Consider the following 22,942-nt stretch of genomic DNA (forward strand, 5'->3'; position numbering starts at 1 on the left):
TACTGTTTTACCTGTGTTTTGTAATTGTCATGGACTTCTAACTGATTTATCTGATCCTACAATTACTTGGTGAATTACTTTTGCATGTTTTTAAAGCCATTCTTCAACCAGAAATGTAGTGTTTACAAATCACAAACTAATGATTAAAGGCCACACTCTCGTGTTCTATGTTGTGGTAACTTATCACAGAAGAGCTCTGATTGGTGTAACTGTGGCTGGTGTGTAAGCAATCATAGTTAACATGGTCAAATTTAATGACTACAAATAAAGAAGAAGAATAGACTAGTGGAAATGGAGATAGGCAAAATTCTTACTTCAAAAAGCTGTTGTCTGTGAATAGTTATGATCTGAAATCTTTATGCTCAATAGCAGAGCATAATCCACCTAACTGGCTCTCCCTGTATTCCATGGCAGCAAACCTGGCAGTCCAGCCTACCATGCAGAACTTTGTCAAAGGCTTTGCTAAAGGTCAACTTCATCTGTCTTTTTGGTTACTTAGTCAAAAAAATAAAAAGGTTTATAAAGCATGACTTGCTATGCAGGAAGCTATGCTGACTCCTAATCAGATTGACTACCCAAATGCTGGCAGGTCGTGTCCCTCAGAATTCCCCCCGGTAAATAGCCCACATCTGATGACAGAATGACCACCCTTTGCCCTTGCTACCCTTTATGAACAATATAACAACATTACCTGTAATCCAGCCTTCGTGAACTTTTCCAATGGCTAATGATGGAGCAAGATATCTCCATGTGGGCCCCTGCAGTTTTGTCCTCCCTTCACAGAAGTTTTTGTTCTAATTTGATTAGAAGTTTATTGACCTGGAACGTTTTGAAACCTCTGAGCAGTGATGAACTGATGGCACTGAGTACTGAGTTTGCTATCTAAAAGTTACCTTCTCTTTTATAATCGACCAACTGGAGGATTTTTAATGATGAGGCATTAATGATCATTACATAACCAAAACTTGCCGCATTCATAATAGCAGGAAATACTTACTGTCGTCTAAGATACTCCACAGTATTAACTACAAATATCAAAGTGCAAGGACACATCGAATGCTTAAGGGAATCAAAAGGTTCTTTAACCGTTAAAAATTAAAACATAGTTCGTTGTTCTGTTTTTGTATAAATAAACTTGGAGAAAGGAAGGAATTTAAAGCATTGTAACATGATTTTTGGAACAGTTTGCTTTCACTTAAGAAAGCAATAACAATTAGCAATTGGAGTTTTTAAAAAAAAAGTCTTGTAGGGATTTAGGTGTGTTTATGAATTAATAATATATCAGAAGATCTTTTAAACCTGGTGGGTTGCCTGGACAAGAGAAAATCTGCAGATGCTAGAAATCCAAGCAACACACATAAAATGCTGAAGGAACTCTGCAGGCCAGGCAGCATCTATGGAAAAGAGCACATTTGACATTTTGGGCAAGACTGGAGAAAAAAGTTGATAGGTGGAAGAGATACAGGGCTGGAAAAGGGGTAATCTAATAGGAGAAGGCCATGGGAAAGAAGAAAGGGGAGGAGCACCAGAGGGAGGCAGTAGGCAGACGAGAAAAAGTGAGAGAAGGAAAAGGGGATGGGGAATGGTGAGGGAGGGACATTACCAGGAGTTCGAGAAATTGATGTTCATGCCATCAGATTGGAGGCTACCCAGATGGAATATAAGGTGGCCACCTATTTTAATTCCCCTTTCATTCCCATTCTGATATGTCAATCCATGACCTTCTCTACTGTCACGATGAGGCCACATTCAGGTTGGAGGAACAACACCTTATAACCACACCAGTTTCACCCATCACCTTTTGTTTCTCTCTCCCTCCCCCCCCCCCCCCCCCCCCCACCTTTTAAATCTACTCCTTGTCTTTTTTTCTCCAGTCCTGCTGAAGGGTTTCGGCCCAATACATTGATTCTACTCTTTTCCATTGATGCTGCCTGGCCCACTGAGTTCGTCCAGCATTTTGTGTGTGTTACCTGGAGTAGCTGCTGTATTAGATTCCACTCAAATTCTAAACTCTGTGATGAGCCCACTGTCTGGGTGCATATCAGACCATAAGACATAGGAGCAGAGTTAGGCCATTTGGTCCATCGAGTCTCCTCCTCCATTTAATCATGGCTGATCCTTTTTTTCTCCTTCTCAACCCCATTTCTCGGCCTCCTCCCCGTAACCTTTGATGCCATGTCCAATCAAGAACTTTTCAGTCTCTGCCTTAAATACCCCCAATACCCTGGCCTCCACAGTTGCACATGGCAACAAATTCCACAAATTCACCACCTTCTGGCTAAAGAAATCTCTCTGAATCTCTGTTTTGAATGGACACCCCTCCATCCTGAGGCTGTGCCCTCTTGTCCTAGACTCTCCCACCATGGGAAACATCCTTTCCACATCTACTCTATCTAAGCCTTTCAACATTTGAAAGGTTTCAAGGAGATCCTCCCTCATCCTTCTAAGTTTCACTAAGTACAGACCCAGAGCCATCTTACGTTCCTCATATGATAACCCTTTCATTCCTAGAATCATCCTTGTGAACCTCCTCCAATGCCAGCACATCTCTTATAAGATGAGGAGCACAAAACTGTACACAATACTCAAGGAAAGGCCTCACCAGTGCCTTATAAAGCCTCAGCATCACATCCCTGCTTTTGTATATGGCAACTGAATACTGAATCACTGATGGTAGCTTCCATGCTTGCACAGAAATCTTATTGTAGGCAATTTGCTGTCAGTTACCAGCAGTAATGATGGTGACTGTCATCATTTTTACATTTAAGCTCATGTGTAGACTTTGAAAATGCACTATGTGAATAAATGGATTTTTCTGTTAATACACCAGTTGTGCAAAAAAGTAAGTTAGAACTTGGAAAATAAGGGAGTTTAATCAATTGCTGAGATGTTTTTTTGCTGATTTTGATTTTCAGTCGCAGTAAGCAGTGCTTATAACTGACCATGGCCACAATGGAAAAGAAATATTTTCATACTATTTGGAAATTTTGAAAAAGTGTACAGGTTAAGTTAAATGTGTGTTTGATGGGAGACAGTTATTTCAAGTCTCAGTTAAAACTTTTTAATGTTGGCTGTCAGCTGATTGGAACTTTGCTGGAGTGCTGCATGATTGGAGGCGCTGACTTTTGGATAAGATTCTCTGCTCTATCCTGTCAGAAGCTCTGTTGTGTTTTCCCTATGGCCTTTGTATATATTTATTATTCTAACTGCATCACTAAAACAGATTGATTATCATATTGTTTAAAAATCCAGTTGTTTACCACTTGGCTCACCCATTTCTTTTCCATGGATAATTTTCTTTCAACATTACACATTCCTTTCAAACTTACTGAGCCCTGTTTCCTGTGCTAATTTTAGGCTCAGCTGTTGACTGGAAAATTTATTAACCTACTGTGTAACATCTTAAAAAAAGCCAATTAAAATTACTGGTATATTAATAGGAGAAATACCCAGTAGTCCTGAAAATCTGTGAGTCCAGCATCATCAAATCCCTTGGATGCCAAATTATCAGTATCTTGCTATATTTGATCATTTATCTTTCAAGAACAATGTATTATCTCATTTGGTACAATGTTGACATCATTTCCAAAATGTATCATTAGCTGCAAAGAGTAGTTGAGAGGGAAACTGATATCCACTCTGTTAATGATTTATGCACTGATCTCTCAAGTAAATGGCTTCCAAACCCTTTTCAATGGGGGGAAAAAGAATTCTGGTCTCCCTGAAAATAATTGTGCTCATCTTGGAGAACGGGTTTGAGATCAAACAATTAACTCACATTAAAATCAACTGTGCTATTCCACTTACTGGCCTGCCTACCTTTATGGATCAATGGCTGCTGGCTTCTGTAACAGAAGTATATAGATCACTTCTTTTGAAAGTGCATTTAAATCTACTACACTCCCAATTTTTCTCGATGCAGAATAAGAATAAAAGCCTCAGGATTAACATGACCAATTTTTTTGAATAGGTATAAAGGATTGTGGTGATATTTTTTTCTAAAGGGGGGGATATTGATACTCAGAAGTTTTTTTATTAGAGAAGACTTGCGTTTAATTTACTAGCATTTTCATGCATGTCAGAAGAGATCACACATCATTCATTTTCCTTTCTTGTAAAATAGAACTGAAAGTTCATTATCTTCCCTAATGTTTCTGTATGGTTTTTTTTTGGCTTACAGGCTTCGAAAGTTGAACATGCAGCAATTATTTTGTGGAGTACCTCCAGTTGGAAACAACTACTGCATTTGCCTTTGCACAGCCTAACTATTACTCAGTTGGCATTTTCTCCAAATGATCGATTCCTATTGGCAGTTTCACGCGACCGAACCTGGTCTCTCTGGAAACAACGTGAAATGGCTGAATCCAATACAGGTAAGGACAGAACGTAATGAGCAGGATTTATTTGGAGGAACTGTCATAGCTTTAAAGTTATTGAACCTTCAGTAATCAGAGATCCTCTTGTTTACAAAATAGTGAATTATATTTATGAGTACCTCTCTTGTCAGAAAAATTAATTTTTGATGTTCTGACACTTCTGGCTGGGGCAGAGAGCATGCTTTCACTTAGTTTTTTTTTATCGAGCTGGGCTTGTGTCACCCTTACTGGCTATGATTTCAAGCCTTGGAAATTCCTGTTGGCATCAAGAGCTTTTTCACAAAAAACTTCAACAGCTCCCAGAATGCTGGCTGCTCATGTGGGATATGCATTTGATAAAGCCAAGTTTTGTTAGATGTCCCTTTGTAACCACAGGCAGCATGTTATGGATTAAATTCTAGGTCATTTGTAGGTTAGGTGTCTGGGAATGTGTAACTGTGAATAATTCCCTAGGGCCAGATGAGATCTACCATGGAAATCAAGGGAGGAGATTACTGAGTCACTAAAGATTTCGGTATTTTCATTAACCACAAATGAGGTGCAGATAGACTTGGGATAGCTATTGTCATTCCCTTATTTAAAAGGGCAGCGGCAGTATGCTTGGTAGCTACAGGGCCAATGATCCTAACATCAGTGGTAGGGAAATTATTAGAGAAAAGTCAAAATAATAGGTCTTATTCAAATATGAAAAGGTATGAACTGATCAGGAACAGTAAGCGTAGGACATGTTACAGGGAAAATCTTACCTCACTAATTTGATTGAGTTTTTTTTGAGGAGATAACTAAAAGGATGGCCGAAGGCAAGGTGATTTATATATGCATAGTATCACAGCAATGATGGGCTGATTCAGGAGGTTAAAGAACATGGATCCGAGACAAGTTAGCTAATTCGATCTCAAATTGGCTTGGTGATAGGACGCAGAGGGTAGTGGTGAAGAGATGATTTTCAAATTGGAGGCTGGTGTTGTACTGCAGGCATTGGTGCTGGGAGCTTTGCTGCTTGTGATATATTAACAACTCAGGTGTGAATGTAGGAGATACGATCAGCTCGGTTGTGAATGACACAGAAATTGAAGTTTTGAATAGCGAGCCCTCAAAGTTACCTGAGGCAACAGTAGGATATAGATCAGATGCAAGTTGGGTGGAACATTAGCAGACTGAACTTGTTCCTGACAGGTATGAGATGATGCATTTGTGAACTCTATAAGAATAGGACATTGACTGTGAATGGTAGGGCACAAACGAATGTTGATGAACGCAGAGTCCATAGTTCTCTGAAAGTGGCAGCAGGAGTGAATAGCGTGGTGAAGAAGGGTACGCTAGTCTTGCCTTCATAGGTAAGGTATAGAATATCAATTGGAGAAAGTGCAGTGCAAAGGGCATTCATCAGGATGATGACCATACTTGAAGAACTTTGGTTGTACGGAGAGATTGGCTAGCCTTGTTTTTTTTTTGAAAGAAGGAGGCTGTGAGGTGACTTGTTATATTTGTTTCAAATTTCAGCATTGGCCCAGATAGACTAGAAAGGCAGGGTGTTGTGAGTCTGGCAAGGTTGTATCACTCTGGGCACCAAGCCAATTTAAAGAGGTTGAGCAACACACACAAAATGCTGGAGGAACTCAGCAGGCCAGGCAGTATCTATGGAAAAGAATGCAGTCGACGTTTCGTGCCGAGACCCTTCAACAAGACTGGAGAAAAAAAAGAGTCAGAGTTAGAAGTTGGGGGAGGGGAGGGAAAAACACAGAGTGATGGGTTAAACTGGGTGGGGGAGGGTGAAGTAAAGAGTTAGGAAGTTGATTGGTGAAAGAGATACAGGGCTGGAGAAGGGGGAGAGAATCTGTGGGAGAGGGAGAAGGCCATGGAAGAAAGAAAAGGGGAAGTGCACCAGAGGAAGGTGATGGGCATGCAAGGAAATAAGGTGATGGGGAATGGTGAAGAGGATGGGGGGGCCATGACTGGAAGTTCAAGAGATTGATGGTCATGCCATCAAGTTGGAGGCTACCCAGCTGGAATATAAGGTGTTGCTTCTTTGACCTGAGTGTGGCTTCATTGCAACAATAGAACTGAGTTCCTTCAGCATTTTGTGCGTGCTGCTTGGATTTCCAGCATCTGCAAATTTTCTGTTGTTTGTGATTGGAGAGGTCGAGAATGGCTGCTCTGGCAGTGAACTCTAGACCTGGAGCGATATGCCTCAGTGAATCCTAATGCGAGGTTTGGACAATTTAAACGCCAGCTCAGTTAGTCTGGGAGTTCCTCTTTCACCCCGACGATAAGGCTTTGAGACGGTCCCCGGCTGCTGTGTTTTGTGTCTGCAGACTTCGTGGTGATTTGCCCCGCTAATATAATGAACTGAATGCTGAGGCTTTGGGCCTACTCCGAGCTGCTCTGGGAATTTGGATCTAAGGACTCAATTTGTCCGTAATGATGTTGTTGTTGCTCACTTCCATTGTTTGCATCATTGGTTTGTTTTTTCTCTTTTCTCTGTGGGTTGGTCTACTTTTTTTTTAATTGGGTTCTTTAGAGTTCCTTTGCAACAGCCTGTCAGCAGACAAACCTCAAGGTTGTATAATTTATACATTCTTTGATAATAAATGCATTTTGAATCTTTGAAAAATTATAAGATGTATAGATAGGGAAAAGATTCACTAGCAGGGATATCGAAAACAAGAGCATGTAGGTTAAAAATGAGAGGAAGGAGTTTTAAAGGAGATTTGAGGGGAACTTTTCTTTTACACAGAAAGTGTTAGATATCCGGAGCACATACCAGAGCAGCTGGTTGAATCAAATACAGTCACTCCATTTAGAGGTCCATAGACCCTTTGGTTAATGGTAAGGGAACCCCTGATTTAGACAAATCTTAAATAGGCAGGGTTCAAGAGGATAGGTGCCTGATAATGACATGAGTGTGATGGGGTGATTGTTTCCTGTATGTCTATTACTCCAGTACTTCTTGTAATGCTGGTTGAAGGATTAAGTTTTCATATTTCAGGGAAGTGGGTTACACTCACAACTTGAAATTTTTTTAGTCACCCATGCTGTGACATGTCCAGTATGTTTCCTCCTGTAGTTCTAAATTCACCAAATCCAGAATCAGAATTAGAATCAGGTTTAATATCACTGGCATATGTTGTGAGATCTGTTGGCTTGCAGCAACAGTACATTGTAATACACAATACTAAAAAATCTATAAATTACAATATGAAATATATATAAAAATGAAATTAAATAGTGCAAAAAGATTATTTGGTAGTGCTCATGGGTTCATTATCCATTCCGAAATCTGATGGTGGAGGGGAAGAAGCTGTTCCTGAATCATTGAGTTTGTGCCTTCAGGCTCCTGTACCTCCTCCCTGGTGATAACAATGAGAAGAGGACATGTCCTGGTCTCCTTATTGATGGATGCCATGTTTCTGAAGCATCATTTTTTGAAGGTGTTTTCGATGCAGGTGAGGCTAGATGGAGCTAGCTAGGTTTACAACTTTCTGCAGTTTTTTCCAATCCTGTGCATTGTCCCCCATGCAAGATGGTGAAGTTAGAATGCTCTTCTTGGTACATCTGTAAAAATTTGTAATAGTCTTTGGTGGCATACCAACTCTCCTCAAATTCCTAATGAAATATAGCCATGGTTGTGCCTTCTTCGTAATTGCATCAGAATGCTGAACCCAGGATAGATCTTCAGAGATGTTGACACTGCAGGAATTTGAAACTGCTCACCCTTTCCACTACTGATCGCTCATTGAGGGCTGGTATATGTTTGCTCAACTTCCCCTTCCTAAAGTCCACAATCAGTTAGTTGGCTTTACTGATGTTGAGTGCAAATTTGTTGTTGTGATACCACATAATCAGTTGATATATCTCACTCATGTATCTGAAATTCTGCTGACAATAGTTGTGTCATCAGCAAATTTATAGATGGCATTTGAGCTGTGCCAGGCCACACGGTCGTGGCTGTAGAAAGTAGACCAGTGGGCTAAGTACTCACCCTTGAGGTGCGCCAGTGTTGATTATCAGCAAGGAGATGTTATTTCAGATGCGCACTGACTGTTGTCTCCTGGTGAGGATGTCAAGCATCCAGTTGCAGAGGGAGGTACAGAGCCCAGGTTTTGAAGCTTGTTGATTAGAACTGAGGGTATGATTGTATTGAATGCTCAGCTGTAATCACTAAACAGCAGCCTGACTTGGGTATTGCTATTGTCCAGGTGATCCAAGGCCAAGTGGGGAACCAGTCAGATTGCATCTGATGTAAACCAATTGTGGCGATAGGCAAATTGCAGCAGGTGCAGGTCCTTCCTCAGGCAGAAGTTGGTTCTGGCCATGACCAGCCTCTCAGAGCACTTCATCACAGTAGATGTGGGTGCAATCGGGCTTTAGTAGTTGAGGCAGCTCACCCTGCTCAGCTTGGGCATTGGTGTTATTGTTGGCCTTTTGAATCAAGTGAGAACCATGGCCTTCGATTCAGAAATCACAGGGTTATCAGATGTTTTAAGAATTTACACAGGTGTAGTTTTTCTTTCAAAGAATGAGTAAAAGACATTAGCTCATCTGTGAGTGATGCCCACAGCCATTCATGATGTTAGGTTTCAGCTGGTAGGAAGTAATGACCTCCAAACCCTGCCAGAGCTGATGTTCATCTCATTCCATCTCTAACTTCAATTGGAATTGTTTTCTCACTCTTAAAATAGCCTTCTGTAGGTCATACCTGGACTTGTATAGTTCTCGATCACTGGTCTTGAATGCCATAGCTTTGGCCCTTAGCAGACTATGAATCTCTGGGCTCATTCACTGCTTTTGGTTTGGGTATGTCCATTATGTTCATAAAGGCACACACTTATCCACATAAGTGTTGATGAAGTTGGTAACAACTGTGGCATATTCATTCAGAATTGAAGATGAGTCCCTGAATATTGTTCAGTGCACCAACTGAAAGCAGTTCTGTAGCACCTTTCTGCCTCCCTTAAACGTGCCTTTCTCATCCTGACTACTGATGCTGTAGTCTTTAGCCTCTGCGTAGACACCAGGAGTAGAAGTATAGCCAGGTGATTAGACTTATCAAAGTGTGGGCATGGGATAACATGGTAATCGCTCTTGATGGTGGTAAAACAGTGGTCAAGTGCAATGTTCCCTCTAATATATAATGACCATAGTGTAGAAAAATCTTATACTGTGCAATTTTTTTGCCCAGTGCCTGCAACATGTGCATACTGAATTTTACATATAAAGGTATTCATTTTAACAGCTAGCAAAACACTCTCCATAAGAACTTTGATCTTCTCTGGGTTTGATAGTTTTCCTTCTTGTTCATCTGCACTCTCACAAAACGTGTAGCAGGCCTGTAGTGGGTAAGGAAGGATTTTCTTGCTGGAACTTTTGCATACTCTCTATATGTGATTTGCTTGCTAAATGATGCTTTAAAAATTCAAGTTTCCAAATATCACTCTACTTCTTCCCACTTGCTAATTCTTCAGCAACTTTTGCATCGCAACAATACATGTAGGTAACATCAGTGTCTGTATTGTACATGAATATTTCCCATAGCTGCACATTCGTGACCTCATGAGTTTTCGGTGTAGCAGTTTCTACTGATTCATTAAGCCATTCCACTTTAAATGAACTAGTAGCTGTTTTGTGCTTCAAGTCCTTTATTTCTTTGGATTTCGACATAGTGAATCAATAATTTCTTCAGTAAAAGCTGTACAAGTGATCCAGTTCTAAAATCTGCAGGCAAATCATCACAAAATCCACCTTGTCAACACTGTCTGCATCAGAGAGCATGAAGGAAATATGATTTCCTTCATGTTTGTGAAATACACTTAACGTGCCAGTAAGGTAGAGGGTGACAGCATTTTGTGCGCAGTTTGAATTACTTTGTGTGCTAGGAGCAAAAGATGAGTGCACACGCACACCTTAGAACAGGGGTGGCCAACCTTTCACATTCCATGCGTCAATTTTTTCATGCATGTGTTCAGATGCTGCATACAATTTTTGTACCCCCATTCAATTCCTGTAAAAATATGTTAATATAGACATATTTAGCATTTTACATGATATATTGATTTAATATAAAAACAAGATGAACATTACTTACCTTAATGAGACTTTTAATATATTTTGTCTTCTTTTGATTTCTTCCTTTTTCTTAATCACATATTCTTTCCGTAACTCAGACCCAAGCACTAGCTTCAGTTTTCCTTCTATTTCAGTCTGATGTTGTGTTTTATAGTGTTTATTAAGATCATGTCTTCTATTATGTGAGGAAGTTTTTTCACAAACAGTGCACAATGGTTTTCCTGACAGACTCGCTATAAATAAGAACTCACTTTCCCACTGTTCGTTGAATTCACGCTTACTATCACTTTATGCTTTCCTTTTGCTCATTTTCTTTTGCACTGTGATGGGTAACTGAATGTAAAAACAAGGCTTAATTTTCAAAGAAGTACAGAACTGCAAATGTTCACAAAGGACGAACAAAGCACAACTCCGTAGCGCACGAGTGTCAATTGTAAACTGACTGGCAAAAACCTGTGACGCACCGCTGGTGCAGACACTTGGCGCCTCAGGAACAAACAAGTATCAAATGTGTATTGAGCAATTATAGAACAACTGCAGAACAAAAGTCTTTCTTTCCTAGTTTGACTCATTGAACATTTTTTTAAATTGAAAACAGATTTGTGTGAAGGAAGATAACATTTGCCAAAAGATGTGCATGAAATAATAAAATCGCTAAAAATAATTGCTAAGTTTTAGGTTTATTCTCAGTAAATCCCATTTCTAGCTCTAAGCTACTTGAATTTGTTATAGATTTTTTTCCTACAAATCTGTTTTTGGTTAATACTTTTTGCATGAGTAGGCTTACTTTTTTTTATTATCACTGGGTGCAATGCGCCACTTCTAATCATCCAATGCGTCACTTTTGGCGGATGCACTATAGGTTGGCCATCCCTGCCTTAGAACGAACATTCGTCATGTGTGTTGACTCCTATGATTATGTTGATGGTAGTTGTTCAGAGACTTCTTCAAGCTGACCTGGTTGAAATCCCCCATTATGATAGGGTGCACTGTTTCATGCCAGCTGATCACGGTGCTCAGCTCCTCCAGCGCCTGCTTTGTATCTGCCTAGTGTTTTGCCCTTTAACTTTTAATGCATCATCTCACAGCTTTAAGTGCTAATGAATATTAAATCAATATTTGATATAGCTAGGAAGAAATCAATATTTGATACAGCTAGGAAGGATTGACATTTACAACTTGGATTTTGAATGAGTATTATCATTGTGCTATTTGGGAAAAACTTCTATGGAAATGAAATGCCCTTAAAATCTCATGCAAGGAGTCCTCTTGAAACATCAGAGTCACTGACATTGGCTTGGGTGCATTTGCCCCACTTATCAACAATTTGAAACATCAACTCCATTGTATGCGATTTGCATGCTCGAAATAAACAGAGAATCAGTGGTGCATTATCCCCAACTGACTAATACAGATGTATTATATTGCTGTATGAATGGGAACATATAAAAGTTGTATAACTTAAATGGATGTAGTAATTTCAAGCAAATTAGATACTTTGCTTGCAAATTAGGGCATTCTATTTTAATATGCTAACCATATGGTGAGTTTTACTAGTTTTGGTTTGAACAAGAGAATCAGTTGTGTATTTGAATTGACAGAATTCAACTGAAAGCTTAAATTCAAGGTAAAAAATAGATTGAGGATTGAAAATATTTAAACAATATTTCTGAATGTCACAGTTATATTCATAACTGAGGGAATATGGCATTTACTAATGTTTCACAGTTCTGGCTGTTTGCAATTTGAGGTCTTTAAGCAGTGGCCAATCATTGAATTCTTCTGCTTTGACGCCATGGAGGATATCTTGCTTGGTGTAGCTTTTATAGCAATGGATAGACACACAGAAGTGCCATGCACTGACAATAGGACAGAATGAGTGACAAATTGTACCAGTTCTGACAATAAGCTTTATCGCTGGACAACATTGCTCTGATTCACCAGTATTGCATGAGGGAGCACCTGTCAGTTTCCTCAGCAGGCAGACCCGTTATAGGATCTGAATCCCTTTTTTCATGTCAATAGAGATTGTAGCTATACAAAGCAGGGAAGATGGATGTTTTTTCTTAACTATTTTGCTTCAGTTTAACGATAATTACTTATATTTTAGTATTTTTAAATCATCTTTAATTTTATTGATTCTTACTTTAGTTTAAAAAGATTAAGCTTCTGGGGATATGTATTAAAATAACATGGCTTAAATTGAGAGGAAAGGGCTTAAGAAGGTATTTGAGTGGATTTCTTTTAAACACAGTGGTTGATTTCTGGAGCTTGTTGCCAAAAGGTGTGATTGAATCAGATATGATCACCATGTTAAAAACTAATTTTGACAGGTACTTAAATAGACAGGCCATGTAAAGATACAGACACAATAAAAGCAAATAAGATCAGACAGATTAAAGAGGTCATCATGGATGTGGTGAACTGAGATGCCCATGTCTGTGCTGCAGATCTCTATGACTTCATAATTTTCCATTCACACTGTCGTCCCCTTGAGTGTTTCCAGCATTTTCTCTATTTCAGATTTCCAGTATCTGAAACAACTTGTCTCAGATGACCAGAAACCTACCAGATTGTTGCAAAAAGCCCATCTGGTTAAGTATTATCCTTCAGAGGAGGAAATCTGCCATCCTTACTTCAGCTGGTTAAAATGTTATTCCAGACACACAGGCCTCTGAAAGGGTCAGGCAGGTAATTCAGTTGTGACCATCACTTCCCAATTTCTCAAGGAGCACTTAGAGTAAGGCAACAAGCACTAGCCTTGCAAGCAAATCCAGATCCCCAAAATGAATAAGCTTACAGTATTTGGAAATGGTGTACATGAGCGCTGACTGAGGATAGCTCAAGGATGTGCAGCTAGTTAAAAGCTCCATCTCCACCTCATTGGACACTTGGAGAGAGATGGCTGGAAGCCATGAGATTGCAGCAGTGTGGTTGTCCATAGTGAGTTTATTTGAAATGAATTGGTGACTTTTATATAATCTATGTTGTTTGTTTTCAGATCCTTTTTTCTCCCTCTTTGCGCACAGTGATAAAAATAAACCTATACACAGCCGAATTATTTGGTCCTGTGATTGGACTTTCAACAGCAAGTACTTTGTCACTGGCAGCCGTGACAAGAAGGTGAGTAGCTAGAGCAAGTTTGTTAAGTGATATTAGTAGGATTTTTTTGCAGAAGTACTACCTGAAGATTAGTAGTTTTGAATAGCATTTGCCTAAGGATTGTTGTTGTGTGTTAGTACAGGAGTACATGGATACTGCAATTTCCGTGATACTTCTAAAAACTAGCTCTACAATATCATTGGCATAGATCCGGAACAGGTTTGTATGTCGCAGCTTAATATTTTGGAACCAGTGAGTGAAATTAATAAATGAGGTCATCAGCCTGAAATACTAACTGTGCAGGTAATGCATGACATGAAGTATTTTAACTTCATTCTTGTACTTTTATTGTACGTCTTACTTATAACACAATAGGAACTCATTCAGCCCATTAAGTCTATGCTGGCATTCAGAGTAATCCCACCAATTCCATTCCTCCATTTATTTTCTCATAACCCATTCTCTCACACACGTCCAGAAACACTTCACTGATTCTTCTTGCCTATATTAGAGACAATTTACAGTAGCCAGTGTAACCTACCAACCAGCAAGTCTTTAGGATGAATGAGAAAATTTGTACACCTGGGGGAATCCCGCAGGGTCACAGGAAGAATGTATAAAAGTCACACAGACAGTATTGGGGTTCAGAATCAATCTTGGAGTTGCCAAGTTACAGCGTTCAAGTTGATAATAAATAAATAGTTTTGTAAAATGCTTTTCGTTGATGTTGAATTTTGCTGAGTTTGGTAAGGAGAAGAACAGACGAACTAGTTTGATTAAATGAATTAGCTGATGAAATGCTGTCCAATACACAGATAAATGGTGTAAACCTGAACGTGACCAATTGTTACCTGATCCCATCTCCTCCCAAGTGTTAACAAGGTGATGGAATAAGTGAGCAGTACTGCTGTCAAGTACAAGTTGCTCCCCAATAGCCTTTTCAAATGCAACTAAGATTTTATATGAACTTCTCAATTCCCAGTTTATTATACTCTTTATCCTTCAGATGGTGATCATAGGGGGAAGGCAAGATCAGCTACCCCCAACAGAAAAGCAGCATTTGACAACAGACAGCAGGTGGTCCGAGCAGCCTCAGATCAATCGGCAACACCAGACAACCTGTCATATTAATGCCAGCTTGTGATCAGCACAAATGATTGAAGGAATGTAAAGCAAGACTGCTCATCTCTCCCTTATCTTCTGTGTCACCATTATCACAAAGATCCCCCATCCACACAATTAGTGTCTCACTTGGCTTATTGTCTAAAACTATGTGGTTAAATGACCATAGGCAGGATATTCTGATTGAAAAGTCAAAAACTAAATATGCCCGAAGTCTGAAATAAAAACAAGAAATGCTGGAAGTAACTGATAGTTGAGGCAGCTTCTGTGGCGAGGAAAGCAGTGTTAATGTTTCAAGTTATTGATATTTCATTGGTAGATAGTCTAATTGTTAATCTCCACTCTTTACAAGCTTTGAATTGAGATTAAGATTGAATGCTTGATGCTCATCTGAAAAGGTCAGCTGTGACTGTGCTTGAGAATGTGAACGTTATCCAGGAAGAAGTAGTTTGATTGATTAGTCCCCTTTCAAGATCACAAGAGGTGGCTCTTTTCAGACTCGTTATCATTTTGGTATTGCATCATGTGATATTTCTAACCTTAAGTGTAGTTACAGAATTGAATTTAGTTCTGTTCAATTTGTGTAGCAAGAACACAGATTAAGAGAAAATTAGGGAAATCTCAGTTTTTAGTGGAACAGTAAATCATGTCTACAATTTAAACCATTTTTTTGCAAAGCACATCAAAGATTAAACTTTAAATTTACACATATGTCGATTATTCTTAATTCAAGAATGATTAGTAGTTAGCTGAATTTAGAGACCACCCAAACTGACAAAAATAGCCTTTTCGAGTCTTAAACAAGAGAAAATCTGCAGATGCTGGAAATCCAAGCAACACACACAAAATGCTGAAGGAACTCCGCAGGCCAGGCAGCATCTATTGGAAAAGAGAACAGTCAACGTTTTGGGCCGAGATCCTTCAGCAGAACTGGAGAAAAGTAAGAGTCAGGTGTAGAGTTAAAAGGTGGGGGGAGAGGAGGGAAAAACACAAGGTGATAGGTGAAACCGAAAAGGGGGAGTAAAGTAAAGAGCTGGGAAATTGATTGCTGAAAGAGATACAGGCCTGGAGAAAGGGTGAGTCTTATAGGAAAAGACAGAAGGCCATGGAAGAAAGAAATGGTGAGGAAGAGCACCAGAGGGAGGCGATGGGCAGGCAAGGAGATAAGGTGAGAGAGGGAAAAGGGGGATGGAGAATGGAGACGGGAGTCTCCAGAAGTTCAAGAAATCAATGTTCATGCCATCGGGTTGCAGGCTGCCTAGATGGAATATGTTTTGTTCCTCTAACCTGAATTTGGCCTCATCGCGACAGTAGAGGAGGCCATGGATAGACATATGGGAATGGGAAGTGGAATTAAAATGGGTGACCACTGGGAGATCCCACTTTTTCTGATGGATAGAGCATAGATGCTCAGCAAAGTGGTCTCCCAATCTATGTTTGGTCTTGTAGATATACAGTAGGCCACACCGGGAGCACCGGACATGGTATATTACCCCGAAGTCAGTCATATATTTGTGCATTCATCCCTTCCCATTGATCTCCCTCCTGGCACTTATCCTTGCAAGTGGAACAAATGCTACACCTGTCCCTACCACTCCTCCCACACAGCCATTCAAGTCAAGTCACTTCTTATTGTCGTTTCGACCATAACAGCTGGTACAGTACACAGTAAAAACGAGACAAGGTTTTTCAGGACCATGGTACTACATGAAACAGTGCAAAAACCACACTGAACTACGTGAAAGCAACACAGAAAAAATCTACACTAGTCTACAGTCCGACCCAGGACTGCATAAAGTGCACAAAACAGTGCAGGCATTACAATAAATAATAAAGAAGACAATAGGTACAGTAGAGGGCAGTAAGTTGGTGTCAGTCCGGACTCTGGGTATTGAGGAGTTTGATGGCTTGGGGGAAGAAAGTGTTACATAGTCTGGTCGTGAGAGCCCGAATGCTTCAGAGCAGGAGGGAGAAGAGTGTGTATGAGGGGTGCGTGGGGTCCTTCATAATGCTGTTTGCTTTGCGGATGCAGCGTTTAGTGTAAACGTCCGTAATGGCGGGAAGAGAGACCCTGATGATCTTCTCAGCTGACCTCACTATCCGCTGCAGGGTCTTGCGATCCGAGATGGTGCAATTTCCGAAACAGGCAGTGATGCAGCTGCTCAGGATGCGCTCAATACAACCCCTGTAGAATGTGATGAGGATGGGGGGTTGGGAGATAGACTTTCCTCAGCCTTCGCAGAAAGTAGAGGCACTGCTGGGCTTTCTTTGCTATGGAGCTGGTGTTGAGGGACCAGGTGAAACTCTCCACCAGGTGAACACCAAGAAATTTGGTGCTCTTAACGATCTCTATCGAGGAGCCGTCAATGTTCCGCGGGGAATGGTCGTTCCGTGCCCTCCTGAAATCAACCATCATCTCTTTTGTTCACATTCAGAGACAGGTTGTTGGCTTTGCACCAGTCTGTTAGCCGCTAAACAGTCCTTCCAGATGAGGTGACACTTCACCTGTGAGTCTGTCGGGGTCATATACTGTGTCTGATGATCCCTGTGTGGCCTCCTGTATATCAGTGAGACCCAGCATAGATTGGGAGACTGCTTTGCCAAGCACCTACGTTCCATCTGCCAGAACAAACGGCAACTCCTAGTGGCCTTTGAATTCCACTTCCCATTTCCATTCCGATATGTCTATCCATGGCCTCCTCCACTGTTGTTGGAGGAACAACACCTTGTATTCTGTCTGGGTAGCCTCCAACCTGATGGCATGAATATTGATTTCTCGAACTTCTGGTAATGCCACTCCCACCTCCTTCACTATTCCCCGTATCCTTTTTCCTCTCTCACCTTATCTCCAAGCCTGCCCATCACATCCCTCTGGTGCTCCTCCCCACTTTCTTTTGTGGTCTTCTGTCCTATCAAATTCTCCCTTCTCCAGCCCTGTATCTCTTTCACCAATTAACTTTCCAGATCTTTTCTTCCTTCTCCTGGTTCCACCTAATACCTTGTGTTTCTCCCTACGCTCCCCCATCCCAAATTTAAACTCTACCCCTCCTCTTTTTTTCTCCAGGCCTGCCGAAGGGTCTTGACTCGAAACATAGACTGTTCTGTTTTCCATAGATGTTGCCTGGGCTGCCGAGTCACTCAGAATTTGCTTTTTCAAGTCTTTATATTTTTGTTTTACACAATGTCCTCAATTCAGCAAATATTACTGAAGGCAAAGTTCAGTAAATGTTCATTTATCATCGCCTAAGTGTTAGTTTACTAATATTAAGAATCTTTTTCTGTGCTACACGCTTTAAAATTGTTAGTTATTACTGGAATGTTCTCCTGGTCCTTTCAGTAATTAGTTTGGTCTCCACTTTGCTTGCTAGTTGGTTGTATGGGGTGATGTGGATCTAGCTGGAAGAATTGAAGGAAGCCCTGGTATTGTAAAGCCCTGTTCATCAGTGTTGGATGCAGGGGATGCAGTGACAGCTGTCAGCTTCGGTCCTGTTACAAGTCCAGATGGGAGGTATGTATTAAGTTGATGTGATTTTGCACTCAATCAGTCAAGTTATGAAGAAAAAGTGCAATTGTGATAACTGTCTTTGACTTTCATATCAGGGTTACATATAAATTTCTTCTTTAACTGCTAAAGGAATACAAAGGTTATTTTCATTTCATCAGTCCAGCATTTTTTTTATTTAATTCAATTCTGTCTGCTCAAAAATTATGTAACGTGCACTTGTTTTGTCTTGAGTGTTTTGTATCAAATTCATCTCAAATTTCCCTGAAAAATTAACCCCCTTTCAAATCACATTTCATATGGTCCTTCAGTTTACAAATCAGGTTGATTTGTTATTGACAAGTTAATCATTTGCACAAATTTTTTAGTAATTCTGAGGAATTAAATGCAATAAGTGTACTTCTACTGTGGCATAACAGAAGGAATAGAAAATTTGCAAAATTTTCATCTTCTGTCTGGTGCTTAAAATATTTTACTGTGTTGGATATTCATCTTCATGGTAGAAAACAGGAAAGCACCTTCAGGGTAGGAAGGCTATTGACTGTCATTGTAAAGTCTTATAATTGTGCGGACTGACTTTGGAAACAGGGCACCACAATGTTCAGTGCAGCCAAGATTTTAATTAATAACAACTTCTGGTTCAACTGATAACAGTGTGAAAAAATGTGGGAATTTTCAGCTTGGCTTCAAATGTTGTTCCTTTTGTTCTCTCAGTTAGATTCTGTTTTTACTAGTGAAAATAAGTGTCTAATCCTGCTGAGTGGCAATAAATTTTGCAGTGATTTATACTAAACATGCATGCCTTAGCAGTAAGACAGAAGACTGTAGTCTAAACATGTTAATTGTTTGTTCATTAGGACAAGAACAGTTATTTGACTTTGATCTGATTTCCAAAGAATTCTGTTTAAATTGTTAAATTGGTTTATTATTGTCACATATACTGAGTTACAGTGGAAAAACTTTGCATACCATTAATTTATTTCATTACAATTAATAACAATGAGTTGGAGTAAAGAAAATGAGTCTAGAGACATGGTGTTATGACAGTTGCCTTTCCTTCAGTGTAAAAGTATTCACCCCCTCCCCCCAGAAGTTTTCATGTTTTATTGTTTTACAACCTTGAATCACAGTGGATTTAATTTGGCTTTTCTCAACACTGCTCAACAGAAGACAACTCTTTTGTGTCAAAGTGAAAACAGATCTTTACAAAGTGATTCAGATTAACTACCAATATAAAACACACAATAATTGATTGCATAAGTATTCACCCCCCTTAAATATGACAAAGCAAATCATCACTGGTGCAGCCAGTTGGTTTTCAAAGTCAATAATTAGTTAAATAGAGAACTGTTTTTGGAGACCTGTGTGCAGTCAAGCTGTTTCAAATGATTATAGTAAAAATACACCTGTATCTCGAAGGTCCAACTGCTGGTGGGTCAGTGTCTTGGCAAAAACTACACCATGAAGGCAAACAAACACTCCAAGCAACTCTGCAAAAAGATTGTTGAAAAGCACATGTCAGGAGATGGATACAAGAAAATTTCCAAGTCACCGAATATCCCTTGGAGTACATTTAAGTTAATCATCATGAAATAGAAAGAATATGGCCAAATTAAATCCACTGTGATTCAGAGTTGTATAACAATGATACATGAAAACTTCTGGGGGGGGGGGTGTCAAATACTTCTTATTGGCACTGTACACATTGACTTCAGGAAGTGGGGGGGGTTGCGGTTGATGTACATACTTCTGCGTACATCAGAAGTGCTGATGTTGAGAAGGTTGATAGCTTTAAGTTCCTAGGTGAGAACATTACCAATAGCCTGTCCTGGTAAAACCACATAGATGCCATGGGAAAGAAATCTCACCAGCACCTCTACTTCCTCCAGAAGCTAAAGGAATTTGGCACATTCCCTTGGACCCTTACTTATTTTTATCAATGCACCTTAGAAAATATTCTTCCAGATGCAATACAACTTGGTATGGCAACTACTATGTCCATGATTGCAAAAAATTGCAGGCAACTGTGAACAGAGCTCAGCATGTCACGGAAACTGGCCTCACCTCTGTAGTTGATTCTGCTTTCTGTTATTGTTTTTTCCTTAAACTACTTCAATGCACTGTTGTAAAGAAATTATCTGTACAGACGGTGTGCAAGACCAGTTTTTCACTGAACCTCAGTGCATATGAGAATAATAAACCAATTCAATACATTTCAGTTCATCAGTACTGAAGAAAAATACAGAACAAAGTGTTACAGTTACAGAGAAGGCCCAATAAGATCCAAGGCCATAATGAGGTAGATCGTCAATAGTCCATCTTATTATACTAGAAAGCCATTCAGAAGTCTTCTACAGCAGGATAGAAGCTGTCCTTGAGCCCGGTGGTATGTGATTTCAGGCTTTTCTATCTTTTGCCGAATGGGAGTAGGGAGAAGAGAGAATGTCGTGGGTGGGCAGCGGCCTTGATGATATTGGCTGCATTGCCGAGGCAGTGAGAAGTGTAGATAGAGTCCTTGGGGAGGAGGTTGGTTTCTGTGGTGTGATGTGCTGACCTGTGTCCACAACTTTTATATCTCCTAATCAATCATAGTCACATTATGACAGCTTGTTTTAATTATACAATATACAAATGTGTAGTAGAGGCAGATAATTGATCATTTTTGGGTCAGTATCATTCGTTTTTCATTATATCTTGGTAAATATTTTTGAATTAGCATGTCTTAATAATGTTTGGTGAAAGTAGAATTGACAACGTTTTCTTTGCCTATTGTAAAGTCAGATTTTCTTTTTCTGTGGCAGCTATATTCTTGCAGTAGGTTTCGATTGTGGAAACATATCATTATATAAGTGGAAGCCAAATGCAAATCCATCGGCAAATGCTGACTGGGTTAAATGTGTGAAACTCGACAAATCGTATCCTTTGTGTGAAATAATACTATAGTTAACCTAGATATAAATACAATGCTATTGTTCCATTCCAGTGGAAAGAAGTTGAAAATACTTGGTTTAATTGGAAATCTATGATTGAAATTGGATTGATATAGATAGATAGATAGATAGATAGATACTTTATTCATCCCCATGGGGAAATTCAACTTTTTTTCCAATGTCCCATACACTTGTTGTAGCAAAACTAATAACATACAATACTTAACTCAGTAAAAAATATGATATGCATCTAAATCACTATCTCAAAAAGCATTAATAATAGCTTTTAAAAAGTTCTTAAGTCCTGGCGGTTGAATTGTAAAGCCTAATGGCATTGGGGAGTATTGACCTCTTCATCCTGTCTGAGGAGCATTGCATCGATAGTAACCTGTCGCTGAAACTGCTTCTCTGTCTCTGGATGGTGCTATGTAGAGGATGTTCAGAGTTATCCATAATTGACCGTAGCCTACTCAGCGCCCATCGCTCAGCTACCGATGTTAAACTCTCCAGTACTTTGCCCACGACAGAGCCCGCCTTCCTTACCAGCTTATTAAGACGTGAGGCGTCCCTCTTCTTAATGCTTCCTCCCCAACACGCCACCACAAAGAAGAGGGCGCTCTCCACAACTGACCTATAGAACATCTTCAGCATCTCACTACAGACATTGAATGACGCCAACCTTCTTAGGAAGTACAGTCGACTCTGTGCCTTCCTGCACAAGGCATCTGTGTTGGCAGTCCAGTCTAGCTTCTCGTCTAACTGTACTCCCAGATACTTGTAGGTCTTAACCTGCTCCACACATTCTCCATTAATGATCACTGGCTCCATATGAGGCCTAGATCTCCTAAAGTCCACCACCATCTCCTTGGTCTTGGTGATATTGAGACGCAGGTAGTTTGAGTTGCACCATATCACAAAGTCCTGTATCAGTTTCCTATACTCCTCCTCCTGTCCATTCCTGACACACCCCACTATGGCCGTGTCATCAGCGAACTTCTGCACATGGCAGGACTCCGAGTTATACTGGAAGTCTGATGTGTACAGGGTGAACAGGACCGGAGAGAGTACGGTTCCCTGCGGCGCTCCTGTGCTGCTGACCACCGTGTCAGACCTACAGTCTCCCAACCGCACATACTGAGGTCTATCTGTCAAGTAGTCCACTATCCAATCCACCATGTGAGAGTCTACTCCCATCTCCGTTAGTTTGTGCCTTAAGATCTTGGGATGGATGGTGTTAAAGGCACTAGAGAAGTCAAGGAATGTAATCCTCACAGCACAACTGGCCCCATCTAGGTGAGAGAGTGATTTGTGCAGCAAATACATGATAGCATCCTCCACTCCCACCTTCTCCTTATACGCAAACTGAAGAGGATCCTGGGCGTGCCTGGTTTGTGGCCTCAGATTCTGTATTATCAGCCGCTCCATGGTCTTCATCACGTGCGACGTCAAGACAACAGGTCTGAAGTCATTCAACTCCTTTGGTTGTGGTTTCTTCGGTACCGGGACAATACAGGATGTTTTCCACTGTCTGGGTACTCTTCTCTGCTCCAGGCTCATGTTGAAGATGCGCTGTAGTGGTTCTCCCAGCTCAGTCGCACAGGCCCTCAGTAATCGTGGGGAAACTCCATCCGGTCCAGCCGCCTTGCTGGTACAGATCTTCCTCAGTTGACCTTCCACCTGTGCAGCCGTAATCCTGGGCATGGGCAAGGTCTCCTGTGAGTGGCTATTTTCCTGTGAGGGAAGTAAGCCTGGTGTGGATTTCTGCGGTGAGGATGAGATTGAGCTGTCGAACCTGTTGAAGAAGTTGTTCAGCTGGTTCGCTTTCTCCACATCTCCACTTATGT

At 40.4% G+C, this 22,942-nt stretch overlaps 1 protein-coding gene across 1 annotated transcript in view; it reads left to right on the forward strand.

Annotated features, from left to right (window-relative positions):
* Window positions 1-22,942, forward strand: part of elp2 (elongator acetyltransferase complex subunit 2) — a 128,450-nt gene that overhangs the window by 98,093 nt on the left and 7,415 nt on the right. Inside the window, exons 18-21 of the mRNA XM_073054234.1 lie at window positions 4,181-4,373; window positions 13,444-13,565; window positions 18,035-18,174; window positions 20,970-21,083. Of these exons, the coding sequence (XP_072910335.1) occupies window positions 4,181-4,373; window positions 13,444-13,565; window positions 18,035-18,174; window positions 20,970-21,083 (569 nt within the window). The remainder of the gene's footprint in view (window positions 1-4,180; window positions 4,374-13,443; window positions 13,566-18,034; window positions 18,175-20,969; window positions 21,084-22,942) is intronic.

This window comes from Hemitrygon akajei, chromosome 8 (genome assembly GCF_048418815.1).
Source record: "Hemitrygon akajei chromosome 8, sHemAka1.3, whole genome shotgun sequence".
Lineage (NCBI taxonomy): Eukaryota > Metazoa > Chordata > Chondrichthyes > Myliobatiformes > Dasyatidae > Hemitrygon > Hemitrygon akajei.